Below are 21870 nucleotides of genomic sequence, written 5' to 3' on the forward strand. Positions count from 1 at the left end.
ACTCGGGAGGGCTTGACAGGAGCAAAGAGTGTCCAGGCGGTGATGAAAGGACAAGTGGAATCGGGAGGGGGCAAAGAGGCTCACTGAACAGTTGACAAGGACCTCTGAAGAAGAAAGCGAGAGGAATTAGAGGCAGAAAGTCAACTGACAGGGACTGACTGGTCAGATAATTTTTAGAAACTACTTTGGCATCTGCAGACGCTCATGACTTAGCATTTGGTTTGTTTTTCAAAAATCAAAATATGTCTTAAGTGCCCGAATGTGGGAAAATAGTTAATTTTGGTACTTCTAATACAATGGAAGAATAGGCAGCCATTAAAAGTGAGGTTTGTGAAATAGATTCTCGGTAATGTGAACAAACACTTATCATGTAAGTGGGAAGGCGTGGAGGTAGCCACACGTGGAGGAACACTTGAACTGTGCACAGTATGTACACACACAGGGCAGTGCTCTGGGGGAGCATGCTAGAGCCTCATTCAGAAACTAAGCATCAGACGTCAGTCCCAGGTTTAAGAAAGCCTACATCTTAGAGAGGAAGGGACTGTCCAATCCAGTTTTAGACACTCCTGTGCGGGTAACATCTTTTCCTCAGATGCTTTTCTTCAGCCAGTGCACACCTTGCTCCCACTTCTCATGGTTCAGGGAAGGCACTGCATCTCACAGTTTCCCTGATAGGGGAACAAGAGGGCAAGAGGCAGGAGCAGGGGAAGCAGATGATTTAACAGGTATTAGTAGGTGGTATGATGAAGCTTAGTGGTCACTGTGCTGTGTCACTTCCTCTAACTTCTGGGCACTGGGATTGAGTGGTGTGGGTTAAGAGTGGAACAGGAGTCATTAATATTATCAAAGAAAGTTATTGTAGGAAAGGCATGGTGGGGGAATGGGTTGAATTCCTGAACCTTAAAAAAGGGAAGGTGTTGTAAAGGAATTCTACACTGATAGTGCCCCAATTGAAATTAGGGATTGTTTTGGATTCCTTCACTGGTGGCCCTGGAATCAAAGCTTCTCTGGTTAATATTTCCTCTCTGTTGTTCACCCTGATTAGGGCAGCTCTTTATCCTTCTGTGTTGGGTTGCAACCTACATCTGTGCCTTTATATTGTTTTAAGAGTATAATTCAACCTTTCCATCCTTCGTAAATTCTGTGTAATTATAGGTATTGAACTGATGTGCCTGTGCTAGACATGGGGATGGGACTGAGGACCAAAAAGCTGAGCAGAATATCCCTGAAAAGAAGACAAGGTCAAAAGCTTTCTCTGGTCCTGCTAGAGGTGATGCTAACCTTGGAAGAGTTCTGTGAAATGTCCTAAAAGGAGAAGGGGTTTTTCATCTGAGTGCATAGACTCTGTGAGGACAGGGATGAAGCCAGCTCCCCAACAGACTTGGCTCTATTTATATGGCAGTCCCTTAAAAACCAACTGACAAAAACACTATTTTGGTAGAAGGGAGGCCTATTTTAAAGTAGATATGGTTATAAAATTCCAAGTGAGCATTCACAGAGGAATTTATTTTTGACAGTAATCTGAAGGTACAGCCAGAGTTTCCTTCAAGATTCTTCATGATTCCTGGGAATCAATAAATAACAAAGTAACTACTGCAATAGTAAGTAACATCTACCAATTTGATGTGAAAATAGATTACATATATTTTTAAAAGACCTATTGTTACCCTTAAAATTCGTATACTGGAAGTCTCCATTAAGGCTTTAAATTTTTATTTTAACAGAGATCTAACAAAGATCTTTAAAAATTATTTCCTTTAAAAGAAGAAAATCCAGGGTACCTGGGTGGCTCAGTGGGTTAAAGACTCTGCCTTTGGCTCAGGTCATGATCCCAGAGTCCTGGGATCAAGCCCCATATCCAGCTCTCTGCTCAGCAGGGAGCCGGCTTCCTTTCCTCTCTCTCTGCCTACTTGTGATCTCTGTCAAATAAAAATAAAATCTTTAAAAAAAATCCCAGGGTGCCTGGGTGGATCAGTCGTTAAGCATCTGCTTTCAGCTCAGGTCATGATCCCAGGGTCCTGGGATCGAGCCCTACATGAGGCAGCTTGCTTGGCTGGAAGCCTGCTTCTCCCTCTCGCACTCCCCCTGCTTGTGTTCCCTCTCTTGCAGTCTGTCAAATAAATAAAATCTTTAAAAGAAAAATTTAAAAATTGCAAATCTGAAACTAATAAGTCTCAAAGCATGGCAGGATTAGGCTTTACCCTTCCTTGATGAAGATAAATTTAGCTAAGTTTCTGAAAACATAATCCTGAAATAGAAAATACTCTATATATGTGACCAACACCAACTAAAAAAAAAAGAACTAAGTTTCACTACCACCTGAATGTGGTTTTAACTCTGTTGGGCTAAACAGAGTAAAATAAAAGTGCACATATGTCTATGAGTGAAACCATGGATCTCTGAGCCATGGACAAGTTACAATAATGTGTTTTGAGGTCAGGGATGAAGGTCAAAGCCAAGTTTGTTTTTTTGATTCAAGGCTCACTTGAGCCCCCATCTCCATGGTTTAACCACCTTGCTTGCTCCAGGTTTTACTCCTTGAAAGCTGCACTGATAATGCTGGGGACCAGAGAAGGCTACAGAGAAGTTGCTTGTGAGAACAGGACATTGCTTGTGACATCACCCTGATCCTCCATTTGCTCAGTAAATGGCAGGCTCTACCCGTCCCTTTGGATGAATGTGACATTAGGGACTGAGAGAACCAATGTCAGGAGAAAACACAGGCATCAGTATATAAACGAATTGTCAGCATACTAAGTTTCTATTTATCTAGTATTACAAATAGGTATATGTACTGTCCATTTTTGAAATGTTAGAATGTGTTTATAGCTACAAAATTTTGGTAAAGTTTGGTTTGTTTGTTTTCCAGGAAGAAACAAAGTGAGAACAAGGAAATAATGAATTTTTAAAGGCCACTAAGAAGGAAAGAGTAAGAAATTATTTAAATTTAAAAAGGAGCATAAATTTCACGTAAGGCTCACTTTTTTTCCTTTAAAAACTGTAGCCAACCACTCATGACACAGAAGCAACACAGCTTACCCTTGGGAGCCTCCAACATAAAGGGGCTCCACCTATCTAGTCAAGAAGCATAATGATGAACAGGCCATCACAAGTGGATTGTACCAGGATTCTGAGCACAGCTACTTTCATGAAGCAAAACACACAGCATTTATACTTAAGAAAAAGACATACCCAAATAGGTATGTATATAAAAATACATATATAGACACTGGTAAGTTGGGCAGTATTGAAAGTGGAAAGAGGAATCGTTTTGTTTCTATATGGAGGAAAACATAGTATTACAGCTTTATTTATATTGACTTTATTATTGCGTACTATAGTTACTCCCACTTTAGAGGTCTGAACAGGAAGAGGAAGTCCTGTGGGGGCCTATGTCCAAGGCCTTTGCAGACTTGGCCATCAGTTTCGGGGGAGGAAGCAGGGGCTGTGCATTCTGCATTGAGAATAACTGGGTGCTCCTCAAACTATTAATAGACAATATCTCCCATTTGGCTGTTCTTTGAGTTTCATTAGCTGGGAACCCTTCAGGTGGTAGCGGGATAGGCCATAACATGTCACCAGTATCTCAGTTCCATCCAATCTTACCTTCAACCCTTAGACGTTTCAGTTACCACAAAAAATCCGGGAAGTAGGGATTATTACACTCATCATATTGATGAGAAAGCAGGCCCAGTTAGTTTAAGTAACTCTGTGATGGTTGTAGCTGGTACGTTAACAGAACCAGGATGTGACCTCAGATCAGATAGTATTTAAAGACTTTAGACTCTTTTCACTAATCACACTTAAAAAGTTTTCACTTTTGTCAGACACATCTATAAAACATCTACCTGTGAAGCTACATGGCATATGTTATGTATTATATGTATGTAAATTAAGAAGACACATCTGTGAAAAAACCCTCAATTTTCCTGGTTACACCTCTGCGGATTCATCTGAAATATCCTTAAGTGTTCTTTAAGCTGTTGTCTAGCAACAGCTGAATACAAGGGGGAATACTTACCTAAGTAATTAAGTTTCTTCATCCCTTATATTCAGCAGAATTAGATAAGCTTTCTAATGATATCAAAGAGCATTTCTTTTTGCAATCTTCACATGCAGGGTTCTCAGAACACTTTACACAAGTGGTTATATCTAAGAGCTGCATTTTGGAACTACATAATTTTGGAACTAAAAAATTTTGTCTATATCTCTGGTTATTAGATAATATATACAAACCATGTTTTATCAAGTTGAAAACACTGGATTATGGGTCAGCATGTTTTAAAATAATTTTTTATTATGTTAGTTACCATACAGTACTTGGTTAGTTTGTTCCATGATTCACTGCTTCCATCTAACCCCCAGTGCTGCATGCAATCCGTGCCCTCCTTAATACCCATCACTGGGCTAACCCATTCCCCCACTCCCTGTCCTCTGGATCCCTCAGTTTGATTCCAGAGTCCATAGTCTCTCATGGTTCGTCTCCCTGATTCCCACCCCCTTCATTTTCCGATGGGCCAGCATTCAATTGATTTTGTTTTGAGCACAAGGAGGTTTGTCTGCAGGGTGGTTAGCAAAATCCCAAGGAGTGAATGAGATTCCTTCCCAGAAGGGAGGGAAGACATTTTAGTGCATTTCACTGAGACATCTTCTTGTTCTTGGTCTGTTTTTCAGCTATGTTCTAATCCTGACATATAGTGATAATTAAAGCTATGCTGTACAGTTCCTCTCATTCCCTCAGAAAGCATTCATAGTGGGTAGCAAACTAAAGGTGGCCTCTAGAACTCAGATCAAGTAGTGGGATATTCAGTATTGTCTGTAGACTCCCACCTTCTGCCATGGCAGAGCAGGACATCACCTAGTTTGGCAGACCTCTGTCATCATGAGGGCATAGCTTTCTCTGGTTTCTATAGAAAAAGTGATTAGAAATGTACTTTGTTTCTGTTGGAGAGGGGAATTCCTAGTACCTCGATTGCTGGTAGCTGGCCCAGATGATGGCTTCTCTGAAATCTGTAATTTTTGGATACCTCATTCTGAGGTTTTCTGTATGATGATTTTCAATAGGGACCAATCCTATTAAAAAAAAAATTCTCCAAAATCAGATAAATATCTAAATTATTTCTCTAACAATCTATCCAGAATGAGTTTAGGGAGTCTGGAAGTTTATAAAAGTGGGAATTCATCAACAAATCCGGAGTACCAGCAATGAGCAACCACTGTTGTAGGAGCTGGAAGTAGAAGTAGGATACACAAACCAACCAAATGATGCCACTACAGTTTGATATACTATTTATTTATTTAGTTATTAATATGGACAGCCTATTCAACATTACAGATGTTTTTCAAAACCTATAATAAAATATAGTCCACTATCCAGCCCAGAAGAAGACAATGAACAAGATCATTCTTACAGTAAGTGGAGCATAAGCACTCACAGTAACAGTCCCTTTCCTGGACATCAAAGGGAACAATCAATCGAAGTTTCTTTACCTCCACTGAGGTTTTAATTTTCTTGAGTTATAGCTGTTTCAATCAAAAGTCCGACTTCAGTCACCCCACAGCTTTGTGCAGCATCTCCCACTGGAGAGGAAAGAACTCCTGTTACCCAGGGCAACCCATTCCACTGTCCTGCAGTCCTTCCATATTGGAGCCCATCAGACCTCTCAGCCAGGATTTGTCAAACTTGTGCATGGGGACAAGATATGCAGGTCACAGGGAGCTCTTGATTAATTTACAAAGATTGTGTTTCAAAGTTCTAAAAACCCATTTGGTGATGGTAGTGGCAGTGAAAGGTACACTGTATTTCGCCAAGAGGGTCTTCTCATCTCTGGAGTCTTGGCGTTGTCGCCTTTTCTGGTAGCTTTAAGATCTATTACAGTTTTCTGTGGCAAGTGGAGGTGGGAAACTAACAGCTACTGGGTATGAGGCCATCTGCAGAGTGAACTGGACTGGCTGCTATGGCTTTTATAACCTGCTTCCTTTCTTCAGTATAGATAAACTTCTTTCTTAATCTTTTTTCTATGTCCTGCTAGTTCTATTTTCTTCATCTTTTTTTCCTATGTCCTGCTAGTTCTAGTGTAAGATTTAAAAGGACTATGACAGAACCTTCTTGCTTTCATTTCAAGCTGAATGATGAAAAACAGCAAAAAAACCCCAAAACCAAAACAAAACACCCAACAACCCCACCCTCCAATGAGCTATACTCAATTTCCTCAGTTGAAAACAAATGCCAAGTGAACTTTTTTAAAAAGAGAAGTGTTGGATAATGCTGATGTCAGAATGTACATAGATCAGATTCTAAAATGTAAGCCCCCAAACCCAAAAAGAATGTTACTTAGTGTAACACAGATTCTTCAACTCCTTAGTTCCATGCTGAAAAACACAAATGATTTCAATGTTAGGCTTCAATGATGACAGCCAATTAAAAATGAAATTAAAAAACCTCAGGGAAGCCCTGCCAAGTTTATGGCAGTTTCAGGAGTCTACATAGTTATGAAGAAGGAGAAACCATTGGGTAAAGAGTGAGAGCACTGGATTTTATTAACTCTAGGTACCATGGGTTTGACATTAGTAGGTAAGACTAATGAATGAGCAGCTATACAGTTTTTTGGTCACTGTGCTTCCCAAGCACCAAAAAAATGGAGCTATTTTTACTATTCAGTTCCATCCTTAGTAAGCTAGACAGATCCTGCTGCATTCTTGTTTGTTTCTAATTTACCAGTACATTATTATGTAGTTTACCAAGTGTGAGGAGCAAGTCATTATGTAGTACCAGGTTTACATCATCATAGGACTACAACATGCACATTCTACTTAATGTAGCTCAAGCAACAGGAATACAAGAGAACAGTTATGGGTGGAGACTTGTTTTTGACAAATTCATGTTCACACTAACTATGGGTTTAGAAATCTTATTGGGCAGGTACCTATAGCAGTTCTTCGATTGGTACTGGAACATTACACGCATGCACAAGTGATATGGAAAAAAATGAAGCAGAAGAGGCAGCTGGATGGAGGACAAAGGGGAAATCAGAGGTGGGATAATGCCATGTATCAGGGAGGGGCTGTTTTCAGCTGTCCACAGTAAGTCTCTGCTCTGTGAGAGAGGCCTGTTGGGCAACACTTTTGTTCTCATGACTGCGAAGTTTGGATACAACATCTAGAAAGGCCAAATCCTGTACTTCCTTGTATAAAGATTCTGGAAGACAAAAAAACCCCAAGGTAATAGATATGCTTCTGTTAAACTGTTCTAATCTTAATATACAATCTATCTAGTATGTATACCCAAAATGTTTATTTGGATGATACCAAGTTATAAAACTAGGGGCAATTCTGGAAAAACTGTAGCAGTCCAGAAATGCTAAAACACTTTTAAAGACAAGTGTTGGACATAGCAGTAGCCTAAAATGTCTTCATTAGAGATGTGTTATAATAAATCAGAGGAACTTTGCTTGCCATATTTATAGATAAATTGTCAAGTTCATAAGTCTAAGTTTGATTAATGAGCTATAATGAAACACTGCTCACTGTATAATCTCAAGTTTCAGTTATATACCCCTTGACCCCATCATCAGTTCAAATATGAAGTCCAATGACTTAAAAAAAATCTTAGATTTGTTTGAAAATAATTTTGTGGCAAATGAAGAAGGTTATACTTCATATCCCTTCAACAAATTTCTGTGACAATAGGCTTCCCTTTTTATATCTAAGCTTCCTCTTTCTTGCTTTCTACCTTTCTTTAACCTCAATTATAGGAAAATACAAGGCTCTTAAGACTTGGAGACTGCTATATGAGAAAACATGTCTAGTAAGTTTAATGCAATCAACCTTCGTCAAACTGATACATTTACTTTAATAAGACTATGAGGTCTAAAACTAGAAATGTTGTTAGTAAAAACAGAAAAATGCATCCTAAAATTCAGATCAAATCTCAAGTGACTCTGAATAGTCAAAACAATCTCAAAAAAGAACAAAGTTGGAGGTCTCATACTTTCTAATTTCAAAACCTACTCTACAGCTAATAAAACAGTGTGGTGCTGAAATGAAGACAGACCTGCAGATCAACAGAATAAAACAGAGAGCCCAGAAATAAACCCTCATATATATAGTCAAAACATTTTTGACAAAGATTTGACATTCAATAAGGAAAGGACAGTTTTTCAACAAATGGTGCTGGTAAAACTGGAGAACCATAAGCCCTTCTATATAAAAATTAAATTAAAAGCTAAAACAGTAAGACTCAAAAACTAAAGGAAAAACTTCATGACATTGAATTTAGCAATTGTATCTTGGATATGCATCAAAAACACAGGTAACAAAAGGAAAAACAAATACATTAGACTTCATCAAAATTAGAAGCTTCTGTGTACCAAAGGTTACTATCCAGAGATTGAAAAAGCAACCCCCACAATGGGAGAAAATAAATGAAAATCATATATCCAATAAGGGATTAATATCTCCAAAATATAAGGAACCCTTTCAACTCAACAACAAACTAACCCAATTAAAAAATGGGCAAAGGACTTGAAAAGGCATTCTCCAAAGAAGATATACAAGTGGGCTACGAACACATTAAAAGATCCCCTAAATCACTAGTCATGAGGGAAATGCAAATCAAAAGAACAGTAAGACACACTTGATTATGATGGCTACTATAGAAGAAAAAAGTAACAAACTTTAGAATGTAAGAAACTGCAACCCATAAGCATTGCTGGTGGTAGGAATGAGTATGGTGTACCCACTGTGGAAAATAGTATGGTGATTCCTCAAAATATTAAAGGTAGCCATTACTGTATGATCCAGCAATTCCACTTCTATATATACCCAAAATGATTCAAAGCAGGAACTGAAAAAATACTTGTGCACCCGCATTTTCATAGTGGCATTATTTATAATAACCCAAAGGTCCATTGATGGATGAATAGATAAACAAAATGTGATATATACATACAATGGGGCATTATTCAGCCTTAAGAAGGAATGAAATTCTTACATAGGCTAGTATATGGATGAACCCTGGAGACCTTATAGTAAGTGAAATAAGCCACATAAAAAAGAGTATTATATGATTCCACTTACATGAAGTACCTAAAGTAATCAAATTAATAGAATGGTGGTTGCCAAAAGCTGGGGAAATAGGTAATTGGGGAGTTATTTTTTAAAGAATACTGAGTTTCAGTTTGAGGGGGAAAAAAAGGTGGTCATGGTTGTACAGCAGTTTGAATGTACTACTCTGCCACTGAACTACATTTAAAAAATGCCTCAGTAATAGTCTCAGCTAGGAAGCAGAAGACACAAAGAAGGGGCAAATGGGAATTTTAGACCTCAAAACTATGGTTAGTGGAGAGGCTCAATAGCAGAATGGAGGGGACAGGAAAATCAGTGAACTTTAAAACAGGACAACAGAAATTACCCAATTTGAACAAGAGAGGAGATAAACTGGGAAAAAAAAAAAGAACAAAAACCTCAGGAGCCTTTGGGATATAACTAAAGATCTCACATTCGTACCAATAGAAGACCTGAAAGGAAGGGAGAAATAGGGTGGGGCTGAAAAAGTACCTGAAGAAGAAATATGGTTAAAAAACTTTTCAAATTTAGCAGAAGACATAAGCCTGCCTACTCAAACTTGAAAAAGGATAAACCCAAAGAAATCCATGCCAAGACACATCACAGTCAAGCTTGAAAATTAAAGACCAAAAAAATCTTGAAATGACACCTTACCAAGAGGGGGGAAAAAGAATTGGAAGACTGTGGATTTCTTTGAAGAAACCATAGAGGCCAGAATAAAATGGCACATTTTTTAAGTGTTGGAAAAAAAGAACTGTCAAACCCAGAATTCTCTACCCAAAGAAAACATTTTTCACAAATGACGGGGAGAGAAGTCAAGATATTCTAAAATTACAGAAAAAAATTTGTCACTAGCAGACCTAACCCAAAAGAGTGGCTAAAGTAAGTTCTCTGAACAGAAAGGGAATGTTTAAAAAGAGTAGTTTTGGAACATCAGAAAGGAAGAACAACACATATAACAAAGGTGTAGATAAATACGACTTTTGTTCTCTCGAGTGTTCTGAATTATGTTTGATGGTTGAAAACAAAAATTGTAACAATGTTTAATGTGGTTCTAAATGTATATATCTGAGAAAATTATAAATGGGGGGAGGGTAATGGGAATAAATGCTCAATCAATGAGAAAAAGAAAATAAAAAATGAAATGCAGACTTAGCCATAACATCAGTCATTACATTAAATGTAAATGGTCTAAACACACCAGTTAAAAGAGACTACCAGTGGATTAAACACATGAACCTAACAAAGTTCTCTCTAAACTTCCAAGTATAATGATAAAGCAGACAAACTCAAAGGGTGGGAAAAGATCCCATGAATGTTATTCAAAAGAAAGTAGAAGCAGCTATATTCATATCAGATAAGGAAGACTTCAGAGGAAAAACATTAACCAGAACAGAGAGGAACATAATGATACAAGAGTCAATCCACCAGGAAGATAATAGCAATCCAAAAGGTATATATATTTGCCAAAAGAGCTGTAAAACATATGAAACAATGGGCGCCTGGGTGGCTAAGTTGTTAAGTGTCTGCGTTCAGCTCAGATCATGATCCCGGGGTCCTAAGATCGAGCCTTGCATTGGGCTCCCTGCTCTGCAGGAAGCCTGCTTCTCCCTCTCTCACCCCCTCGCCCCCGCTTTTGTTCCCTCTTTAGCTGTGTCTCTCTCTGTCAAATAGATAAATAAAATCTTTTAAAAAATAAAAATAAAATTTTAAAAAGGTGAGCAAAACTTACAGAACTAAAAGGAGAAACAGACAAATCCACCATTATTGTTGGAGATGTCAATACACTGTTCTCAACAACTGACAAAACAATTAGAGTATCAAATATTCTCTTTGTTAAGAATATAGCAAACTGGGGCACCTGGGTGGCTCAGTGGGTTAAGGCCTCTGCCTTCGGCTCAGGTCATGATCCCACAATCCTGGGATTGAGCCCCGCGTCAGGCTCTCTGCTCAGCGAGGAGCCTGCTTCTTCCCCTCTCTCTGCCTGCCTCTCTAAAATCTTAAAAAAAAAAAAAAGAATACAGCAAACTCAATTCTACTACCAACAACCAAAAGGATCTAAGTGACATTTTAAGAACACTTCACTCAGTAATAGTAGAATATACCGTCTTTTCAGTATTCATGGAACATATACCAAAATACGCCAATGACTTCTTGAACAAATTCCTTAGCTAATATCGCAATATACAAAACCAAAACTTGTTTTTTATTTTTTTTTCTATTGTTTTAAAAAAGATTTTATTTATTCATTTGAGAGAGCAAGAGAGAGCACAAGCAGGGTGAAGGGCCAGAGGGAGACACAGACTCCCTGAGCAGGGAGCTTGATGGGGGACTCAATCCTGGGACTCCAGGATTATGACTTGAGCTGAAGGCAGATGCTTAACTGACTGAGTCACCCAGCGCCTAGACCTTGTACTTTATATAAAATATCTTAGGGCTGATGGAACTTACAGGTATTAATTTTTTAACATTGATTTTTGCCTATTTCCCATATGATATTTTTAAGGTTTTTTTGAAGAGAGAGATTCTCAAAAGCAGACTCTGAGTGTGGAGCCCCATGCAAGGCTCGATCTCATGACCTGGAGATCACGACCCAAGAGGAAATCAAGAGTTGGACGTTCAACTGACTGAACCCTCCTGTGCCCCATGATACATTTATTATTCTAGTGAGAATCTTCTGGAAATATTTTCAAGTAAAGTAATCTTGTATCCTTCATAAACTAATTTCTAATGCTTTTAAAACCCAAAGTCACCATTTATTACTATTATATATTTAATGTCAACCATATGTTGATAAATCTCATATAATAGAAGAAATGCTTACCAGACCCCATGAGAGCACAAATCAGGACCATGGAATTATATTTGATTTCAGGAGCACTTCTCTCATCTGCTAGCAATCTGTGTAAAATCTGTACAAGTTTAGCATTTTCTAGATCTTTCTCAGCAGTGCCTAGAATATGAAACAAAGTATCCGTTATATCCACTGTTTATGAACCTGGTGCAATGTGGCTAAACACTCACTCCTTTTCTAGAACTGACCATATAAAACAAAAGGAACTGATAAATAATGATGACCTAGAGATAGAATATTAAATTCATACCTTGCTAAAATAGAGTTAAATTTCAGCAGATATTATAGTTCAAGCTTAAAATTTAGTATTAAAATATTCCTTTTAATATGAGGAAATTAAAAAATCTTTATTATGGAAAAGGTTAAACATATACAACAGCAGACAATATTATATAATCATATGCTATTTACTATTATCTTAAAAAGTTATGGCCAATCTTGTTTCATCCATCTCTAGTTTCATTCACCTACTCTTACCTGTCCCAAATTATTTTGGAGCAAATCCTAAAAAATGACAGTTTCTTCCTTACGTATTTCAGTATGTATTTTTAAGAGACAAAGACTCTTAATGCAATTCCTATCGAAATCCCAGAGGATTTTCTGTAGAAAATCTGTAAGTTTATACTAACATTTATATGGAAAGCCACCTGTTCTATTTCCTAGAACAAGTAAATAATCTTGATAAAAAAATAAAATGGGAGGAATTCTACCTGATATTAAGGCTCTCCATATAGTAGTTATCAAGACTGTGATATTGGTAGACAGAGATTTGAACAGAGAACCCCAGAAATAGACCTATACATATATGTTCAAATGATTTTTGACAAAGGTACAAAATCAATTCAGTAGGGGAAAGACAGACTCTTCAACAAACAACATTGGCAATTAGACCTTCACGGCCCTCCCCAGAAAATTGCTGACATAAACCACACACTTTATACAGATATTAACTCAAAGCAGATTACAGACTTAAGTGTAAAATGTAAAACTATAAACCTTCTAAAATATATAAAGAATTTTCAACTCAATAGTTAAAAAAATTAGAAAATGAGCAAACATTATCCATAGGTATTTCACCAAAGAATATATACAGATGGTAAAAAGTCAGGAATATCTTTTCATATGCTTACCATTAGAAAAATAGAAAAAACATAATGAGATATCCCTACACAGCTATCAGTGGCTACAATAAAAAATAGAGTCAATACCAAATATTTGTTGAGAATGTGGAGAAAACTAGAGCCCTCATACAGTGCTGTTGGGAATGTAAAATGGTACAGCCATTCTGGAAAACAGTTTGACAGTTTCTTTAAAAATTAAACATATAGTTACCATACAACCCAGCAACTGCACTCCTAGGCATTTATCCAGAAAAATGAAAATTTATGCTCACATAAAAACCTACACATGAATATTTATAGCATTTATTTATTTTTAAAAGCCCCAAAGTGGAATCAGCCCAGATGTTTTTTGACAGGAATGGTCAAACAAACTCTGGTATGTACAAACCATGGAACACTTCAGCAATTAAAAAAAAAATTGATACACAAAGCCAATCAGATGACTGTTAAGGAAATTAAGGAAGACAATCCCAAAAGGTCACATACCATATGATTCCATATGGTATGTGACCTTTGGGATTATATATTTATATATATATATATTTGGGATATACACACACATACACACATATGTATATACATATATATACATACATATTTTATATATATGTATGTATGGAATCATATGGTATGTGACCTTTTGGGATTATATATAATATATATATATATATATATAATATATATACACACATACACATATGTGTGTGTATATATTTTTTATATATATATATGGAATCATATGGTATGTGACCTTTTGGGATTATATATTTATATATATATATATTTGGGATATATATATATATATAACATTTTAGAAAAGAAGGGCAGATTAGTGGTTTCCAGGGATGAGAATAGGAAAGGGGCAGGAGAAGGAGGGAGGTGACCAGTATGGTTATAAATGGAGGGATCCTTATGGTGCTAAACTACTCAGTATCTTGACTATGGTGGCTGATACACAAACCTACATATCCCAAAAATGAAAACAAGTAAAACTAGGAAATCTGAATAACACTGGTAAATTTTATATCAATAGCTGAAATATTACTTATAGTTTTGCAAAATGTTACCAGGGAGAAACTAGGTAAAGTATAAAAGGGATCTCTATTTTTTAAAATGGCATGTGAATCTACAATTATCCAAAAAAAAAAAAAAAAAAAAAAAAAGTCTTAAAAATGGTGCTTTAATACTATTATCGAGGCACTTGGGTTGGCTCAGTGGGTTAAAGCCTCTGTCTTTGGCTCTGGTCATGATTCCGGAGTCCTAGGATTGAGCCCAGCATTGGGCTCTCTGCTCAGCAGGGAGCCTGCTTCCCTGCCTCTCTCTCTCTGCCTACTTGTGATCTCTGTCAAATAAATAAATAAAATCTTTTAAAAAAATACTATTATAATACAAAAAATTTATAATTCCTTAATATCAAATATTCTATAACAAAACAAGACTGGAAAAATATGGTTTTCAAGTTGTGTTGTGTATTAAAAAGATAGTATGGGCTTATTTTTATATCTTAAGCCCAAGGAGCCTAGGGTTTGAAACCATAGCTAACAATAAAAAAAAAAAAAATATGTTTCAAATTTTATATAGTTGTATGGTAAGAGGACCAGGTTGAGGCAAATGTTTAGCTATCAGGAAGCTGATGAAATTACACCTTGTTTGGAAGATACTGGCACAAAACCAGATTCACCCCAGGCTGGGTCATCAAGCATATTCTGAAACTGCCCCATTACTTTAAACCACTTAAAACCAGCCCGTGAACCCAGTTTGGTACAGAATGTCCTCACAGACTCCCACCCTCTTATCATAGCTCTCCCCATGATGTCTGGACTTCTAGGCTGACTCTACTCAAACCACGTGTGACGTCATGGCTAATCCAGGCCCCAAAGTGACCTCCAAAGTATTTCTAACTATAGGCCAAAGTCACTGTGAATCAGCATATATTTTCTTAGAGTCTTTCATCTTTAAAATTCAGAAAAATTTTATATCCTACTAATACCTATGATTTTTAAAAAATTGTTTTAAAATTCAAAACCCTTTAAGACAAAAATGCAACTCTCTCATACCTAAAATCTGAGTAAATGTGAAACTAGAGAAAGATCTACCATGTTTATCTTTTGGCTTCCTGGTACAGAGGTTGGAGGGTCCACTTGCTGCTGTATGAGAATTAAGGACTAAATCATCAGTGGGAATTAAGAAGTCATCAGTTAACAGTGTTTACCTAAATGGCTTTTAACTAGACAGGACAGACCTACTAAGTCTATAGTCCTCCTTTGTGGGGCAGTCTCAGGCCTTAACCACAGGATGTGTGATTGACTGTCCCCAGCTGACTGGATCAGAGGTTGGTTCCTAGGACAAAGGTTACTATCCGTAAGAGCTAATGCCTATGAACTCCCTTCTCAAGAAGAATTCTGACCAACAGGTATACTATATGCTAGAAAGATACCAAATGAATTCTTAAACTCTGCTTCTGAGGAGTTTTGAATATAAAACACAGATGAATGACACAGATGGTGAGAATTTAGAATGAGGGCAATGCTATAGAGCAACATGGTGACAGAAAAAGATAAGCAAGAGAGAGATTCAGTAGTAGAGATGGAAGAGGTGGTCTGGGTCACTGGAAGGGTAGCATACTCTAAATCTGCTGTTGTATTCTAAATACAGTTTCATTTCTCCCTGACAATATTTTCTTTGTTTATTAAGTGGCTATAACTTGAAATAACATTTAAGACTCAAACTCTAAAAAGAGTCAAGCACTGACCTAAAAATGTTACCAAAAGCAAAGGCTGAGGTGGCAATCTATAGTATGTGATCTCCTATATACTTAGCTATAGGTGCAGACACATGCTGGTAAAATGCTTCTAGTTAAGGTTTTGTCGACTTCTGTTCCACTCCTGTGCTTCATTTCATCCAAGATAAAAATAGGAGAAAATAAGTTTGACACTGGGGTACTTACCCAACTCTAAAGCTGCTATTAGTGCCAAAGCAACAAGGGCTTCATTCTGCATTATTACATGTTCACTAGTTGCCATGGTAACTAGATGCTTGATGCCACCACTCTGTACAATGGTTTTAATTACATCCTGCAATAAATATCACAGTTATAAACTTTAATTTTAAACATAAAGAAAATGCATTATAGTCAGTCAATTCATTGTTAAATTGAATGGTTTTCTGACAGTGTCCTGTATGAATCATTACATTTAACCATAATTTTTTTCATCACAGAAGAAAAGGAAAAAGCTTTTAGCTTTAAATAAATTCATCAAAAGATGACAACTTAAATTACCTAAGTGAAAAAGACCACTGCAGTTCATAGCAAGGAATAGAGAGTCCCAGAAGCAACCAGTCAAAAAAAATAAGTGTGACTGCCTCAAATGTCGACTTACCACAGGATCAAAAAAAAAAGAGTAAGATTTAGAATAACAACAACAATAACAAAGTTCTTCTTTTCAAATTATTATTACAGCACCAGGCAGTTGTTTTCCAGATGATCAAGGTAAAGTTTCATTTATGTTTTTTAGCTTGTACCCCTTTGTTGGATCTGACAAAACTGGATTACATGTCAAGGGACTTGAGAGGAACTTCAGATTGTCCTTCTCATTTCTCATGGCATCTACAGCTGTCTTCTTCAATGGCGGAGTAGACCATGGGTTCCAGATTGAAAAACACCAGTGCCAACATTGACTAAGCAAATTACTGAACCTCTCTGCATTTCGTGACTTTATCTATAATACTGGAATAGTGTTATCATTGGTTTTTGTGATAATTACAAAGTTATTACATGAAAAACCAATGTAAGAATATATGGCAAGGCAAAAGTTAGATTTTTTTAAAATGGCACATTTATTTCTAGTATTCATTTTTGTTTTTATCTCAGTTTTGTTTCCTAAATACTCTTGGATTAAATGTGATTTAGTAGAAAGTCTCAATTACAGAATTTTTAGAGTAATTTTCTTTGTTCTCACTACTTTTAGTAATTTAAGTGGATATTAAGTAGCCTGCATTAGCTTCAACAGTATAAAACTAACTAATTAGAAATATTTTTCAAATTAATTTGCTAAAATGTTTGAAGAGGGGTTTCTGTTATGCTTCTACCTTATATAAATTCTCAAGAAGACAAATTATAGACAGGATCTTTGCTTTGAGCCCAAACACATTTAGAGATCAAATATTCTAAATCATCTAAACTCAGTCCTATTACTGAGTTTTTATGGTGGCTATATTCTGGCATTTAAGTAGCCTTTTACCATTACCTCTTTTATTAAGTGAGAGACTGTCTTTTAAAGCCCTTTCTAACAAAAAGAAAGCCTCCCAATGTACTTGGTGGCCACTTTATTTGAAACTTAAAATTTGTAAAGAATTTTATAAAAATCACAAAGGAGCTTCTTGAGTAAAGAAGACAAGAGGGAGGTTCATAGATACATATGCAGTCACTTAATGAAGGTTCTTGGACTGGCATTTCATCCTTTATTTTGTGGTTCACCCCGGAGAGTCCACTGTAGTAGAAGGAGAGGCAGATAATAAATGAAGAAGGAAACTGTGTATCAGAAGTGAGTAGCTCCCTATAAGTTCAAGCATAGCTCATTTACCATCTCATTTCATTTATTTTTATTTTTATTTTAGAGAGAGAGAATGCACAAGCAGAGGGAGAAGTACAGAGAGAATCTCAAGCAGGCTCCATGCAGAGTGTAGATCTCACAACTCTGAGATCACGGCCTGAGCCAAAATCAAGAGTCACATGCTTAACTGAGTTATCCAGGAGCCCCTCCATCTCACTTTTTTGAACAGAAAACAGAGTATTGCTTTTTAAAGTGCCTGCTCGCTCTCTCCTCCTACTTCAGTAAATGTTTATTGAATAGCTCCTCTAGGAAGTTGCTCTGCCTGACAAAATGGAAGGTAAAAGACAAATGAAGCCTTGTTCTTGTGCTGTATGACAAAAGAGATTAATACCGACAGCTACCCTCTATGGAGCAACAAGTACACACTGGACATTATACTGGGTAGTTTACAGACCTTAGATATTCTTATCCTCCCAGAAAATCCCCTCATTTAGTTATTAACAGATGAAAAAACTGAAGCTCAGATTAAGTTATGAAATCTGTCCAAAGTTGGTGACGAAGTGGTAAAAAAGTCAAGACTCAAACTAGGCAGTTTGCTTATCACTTTCTAGTTCCTAATCACTGTGGTCTACGCAAAAGTATATGTACTAAATTCATCACTAGTATCATACATAGCTAGTCACAATGTGCTCTGCAGAGGCTCTATGAATGTATTTTAAAGTTATATTTTAAACTTCAAGAAATTAGGGGGAAAAAAGGATATTAGCACCACTCCACAGAGCAAAGTTCATCTAGAGAATTATAAATAATTTTAACCAATACACATCTAAAATTAACCTAGAGAGTTTAACTTTTCTGAAACCATTTCATTTATTAGACTGGAGAAATATACAGGAAGACATTTTTCTGGGTAATCCTTCTAAGCCCTAAGTGCATCTGCAAAATCTCCAAGAATTTTGGACATACTTTATAATGCTTTACAAAGGTTTAAATGATGTATTTTTTTGCAATCCTATTTCGTAAAGAGTATTCTTATAGAAAGTTAAATGTTGGTACATACACAACTAAGGCAAATTATGTATGTAAGAGTTTCACATATTTAGCTTTTATGGCCAATTTTCCCTTAATAATTGAGATAATCCAGCTACAAACTTTGCTGAAAACTGTACAATATTGATTACAATGTAATGTTCTGAAGTAGGCTTAAATTCAAGATAATCAGTTGATAACATAGCCACTGAATCACCTAACAAAAACCTTCTCGACTTTGTATCATCAAAGACTACTTCCCAGCACAGGAAATCAGATGTTAGATGTATGAGCGAATGCCGAAATAAATTGTTTCATTAAGTTTTTAGCTTGATAACTGAAGAATGTTTTACCCTTAAAGGAGGAAGGAGAGAGTGCCTTGACAGGAAGCAATTTTTATATTCCTACTGTAGAAGCAAACCATACTTTTCTGTTTTTGTTGTCTACAATCAGAAGGTCCAGCTAGTTGCTCAAGAGTCCTAGCCTAGGGCACTCTTTCGAGGGAAGATGTGAATTTACCTCTTGGCACAAGCACAAGAATACACTGTATATGGATGGCTGGGATGACTAAGTGAGTGTGAAACCTTGTGAGTCAGTGCAAATTTTTAGACGGCTGGACTCTAAGTCCGAATTCAGTGTGACTTTAAAAGGAGTAGGATCTTCAAAGTTTAAAAATAACACAAGGAGAGAACTGTAATTCCCAACAGTTGGTTAAGGATCTACAAGAATGTGACTCACTTGTGCCTAGTGTTTAAAAGCTTCTTCCAGAGCAGGATTCTCTGAAGTATGTCCAGTGGAATGTATTTGATAGATGCAACTTGCAGAAACCCATTGTCTGATAGTTTGGGGATCAGTAGAGTAAACAGAGTTAAGGTTTTTTTTAGAGTAGTACTAATGTGTGCTGTGAGTTCCAAAGGCAAGGAAAGGGAATGAACTACTTCCTAACTAATCTGATCATGCAACCTTCTCTCTTTGTGCAGTGTTTTTTAGGGTTATTATTCAATGGAATATATTCTGAGCACTGCTTTGATTCTCAAAAGGTATCACTGATTCTACTTTAATGTTTGTGAAATTTAAAAATAAGAGTTCTGATCTGGAGCTCACACAAGGAACACGCCTTATGTTCTGATCATTAAAGTATGCAAATCAAGGCTCCTAATGCTGCTTAGGAGCGGTATACACTTAACTGTAGGGAACATATGCAACAAAAAAACAAAAAGCCTGGCCTGCAGGACTGAACTGTAAATATACAGTTACAATGTGACCATGAAGTTAAAATTATCATCGAACTGTATCATTTCAAATTGCTTTTTTGTTACACACACACACACACACACACACACACCCCTAGAAAAGTGCAATGCCCCGTTTCCCTGGTCTTTTCAAAACACCTACATGATGACGATGCTTAATGGGTACTTGAAAGCTTTTATTTTCTGGTGGGGGGAATGGGGGTATAGATGAGGGACAGGGAAATCTGTGATAAATATTAACAGAAAAGCCTCAAAACCCTCAAATCTCAATTAATATAGCAAATGAACAGTTTTGGCTCCAAAATTTGGTTAAGAAGTTGTGATGCATTTTCCCAAGGGCATAAGTGAAATGCCCGAAGTTTCACTTTAGAAAACAGGTTACAGAAAAATAAAAGGCATATAATATAGATAATAAATCAGCTGCTAACCTGCTGGCCTGGGTTCCCAACACTGTAATCCTTATAATAGTTTATTTGCTCATTCATGTATTCATTCACTCAACAAACAGGTTAGCAACCACATGTCAGACACATCCTAGGCTGGACACCGCTCTGAGAATGGATTTCCTCCAGCTTTGTGAGTTTAGAGCATCACATACTATCTTGATATCATTTAATTTCTTAATATCACTAGCTAGCTTGGTCAGTGCCTGGTCCACAGAAGATGTCTGACACTGAGTATAGTGGTAACACCAGCAACATTTACAACGACTCCACTTACTGAGTGCTTTCCAAGTCCCAGGTACCAGTTGAGCACTTTGAGTATGTGATCTCATTGAATCATTCTCACAAAACTTTCAGGTAGATATTAGTCCAGGTTTAATATACTGAGATACTGGGATGTGAAAGACCTGACCAAGTAAATGGTGGAGATAAAATATGAACTCAACTGTTTCATTCTAAAGCCTTATGGAATTAACTATTATGGAATAGAACTAAATAAAAGCTCAATCTTCAACTTTTTCAGGGTTGTGGATCACAGGCATCCCTCATTTTACTGTTTCACTTCACTGTGTTTCACAGATATTGCGTTTTATACAAATTGAAGGTCTGTGCAACCCTGTGTCAAGTAAGTCTATCAGCGCCATTTTCCCAGAAACATTTGCTCACTTTATGTCTGTATCACATGTTGGTAATTCTCACAAAGTTTCAAACTTTTCTCCATTACTCTGTTTGTTATGGTGATCTGTGATCAGTGATGATGACTCTGAAAGCTCACTGAAAATGGTTAGCATTTTTTAGCAATCAAGTATTTTTTAATTAAGGTATCAAATTATTATATTAAATATAATGCTACTGCACACTTATCAGACTACAATATAATGTAAACACAACTTTTATATGCATTAGGAAACCAAAAAATTCATTTGACTCACTTTTTTGCAATTTTCGCTTTATCACAGTGGTCTGGAACAGAAACTATGATACCTCTGAGGTCTATCTGTAATATATTTATATATAAATATGTAAAATGCAAGCTTATGATATAGGATCTATGATATGGAATTTCCAAAAAGGCCACTTATATGTTTTTTAATGAACAGTTTTCTCTGGAACTTACTTTTGATTTACTGTGTCGTATGAGGGCAGACAGCAGTCTGTTGGACTCCCCCATCACACCAGCATGATCTTTGGCTTCACACCATTCTACCAAACGCTCCACTAATTTAACATTCTTTCCCAGTTGTTCAGCAGCTTCTGCTATAGGGAAGAAGTCAAACCACAAAGGAAACAATCACTGATAGGCAACCAACTGAAATAACTGGTGAAGATTTAAGACTGTGAAAGAAATTTATATATATATATATATATAAATACACACACACACACATATATATGTAATTGTACAACACATATATGTATACACACACACACACACACACACACACACACACACATGTAATTGTACAACACAATGATCTTATTAAGCAAGAACTGCAAATATCCATATCTGATGGACTATTTAGCGTTTTCTACAAAGTTGTGGACTTTTAT

General features: G+C 36.6%; 1 protein-coding gene across 10 annotated transcripts in view; it reads right to left on the reverse strand.

Moving 5' to 3' along the window:
* Positions 1-5272: 5272 nt before the first annotated feature.
* RAP1GDS1 (Rap1 GTPase-GDP dissociation stimulator 1) overlaps positions 5273-21870 on the reverse strand; it is a 149871-nt gene continuing 133273 nt past the window's right edge. For 6 of the 10 annotated variants that reach the window (XM_082729104.1, XM_082729108.1, XM_082729111.1 and 3 more), the window contains 4 exons: positions 21437-21576; positions 15989-16115; positions 11891-12019; positions 5273-7198 (listed from right to left, as the gene is read on the reverse strand). In XM_082729104.1, coding sequence (XP_082585230.1) covers positions 7071-7198; positions 11891-12019; positions 15989-16115; positions 21437-21576 — 524 coding nt within the window. In that variant the 3' untranslated portion in view covers positions 5273-7070. The remainder of the gene's footprint in view (positions 7199-11890; positions 12020-15988; positions 16116-21436; positions 21577-21870) is intronic. The other 4 variants (XM_082729106.1, XM_082729110.1, XM_082729109.1 and 1 more) reach the window with 1 other exon arrangement.

Source organism: Mustela nivalis (genome assembly GCF_964662115.1).
Source record: "Mustela nivalis genome assembly, chromosome: 4".
NCBI classification, from domain to species: domain Eukaryota; kingdom Metazoa; phylum Chordata; class Mammalia; order Carnivora; family Mustelidae; genus Mustela; species Mustela nivalis.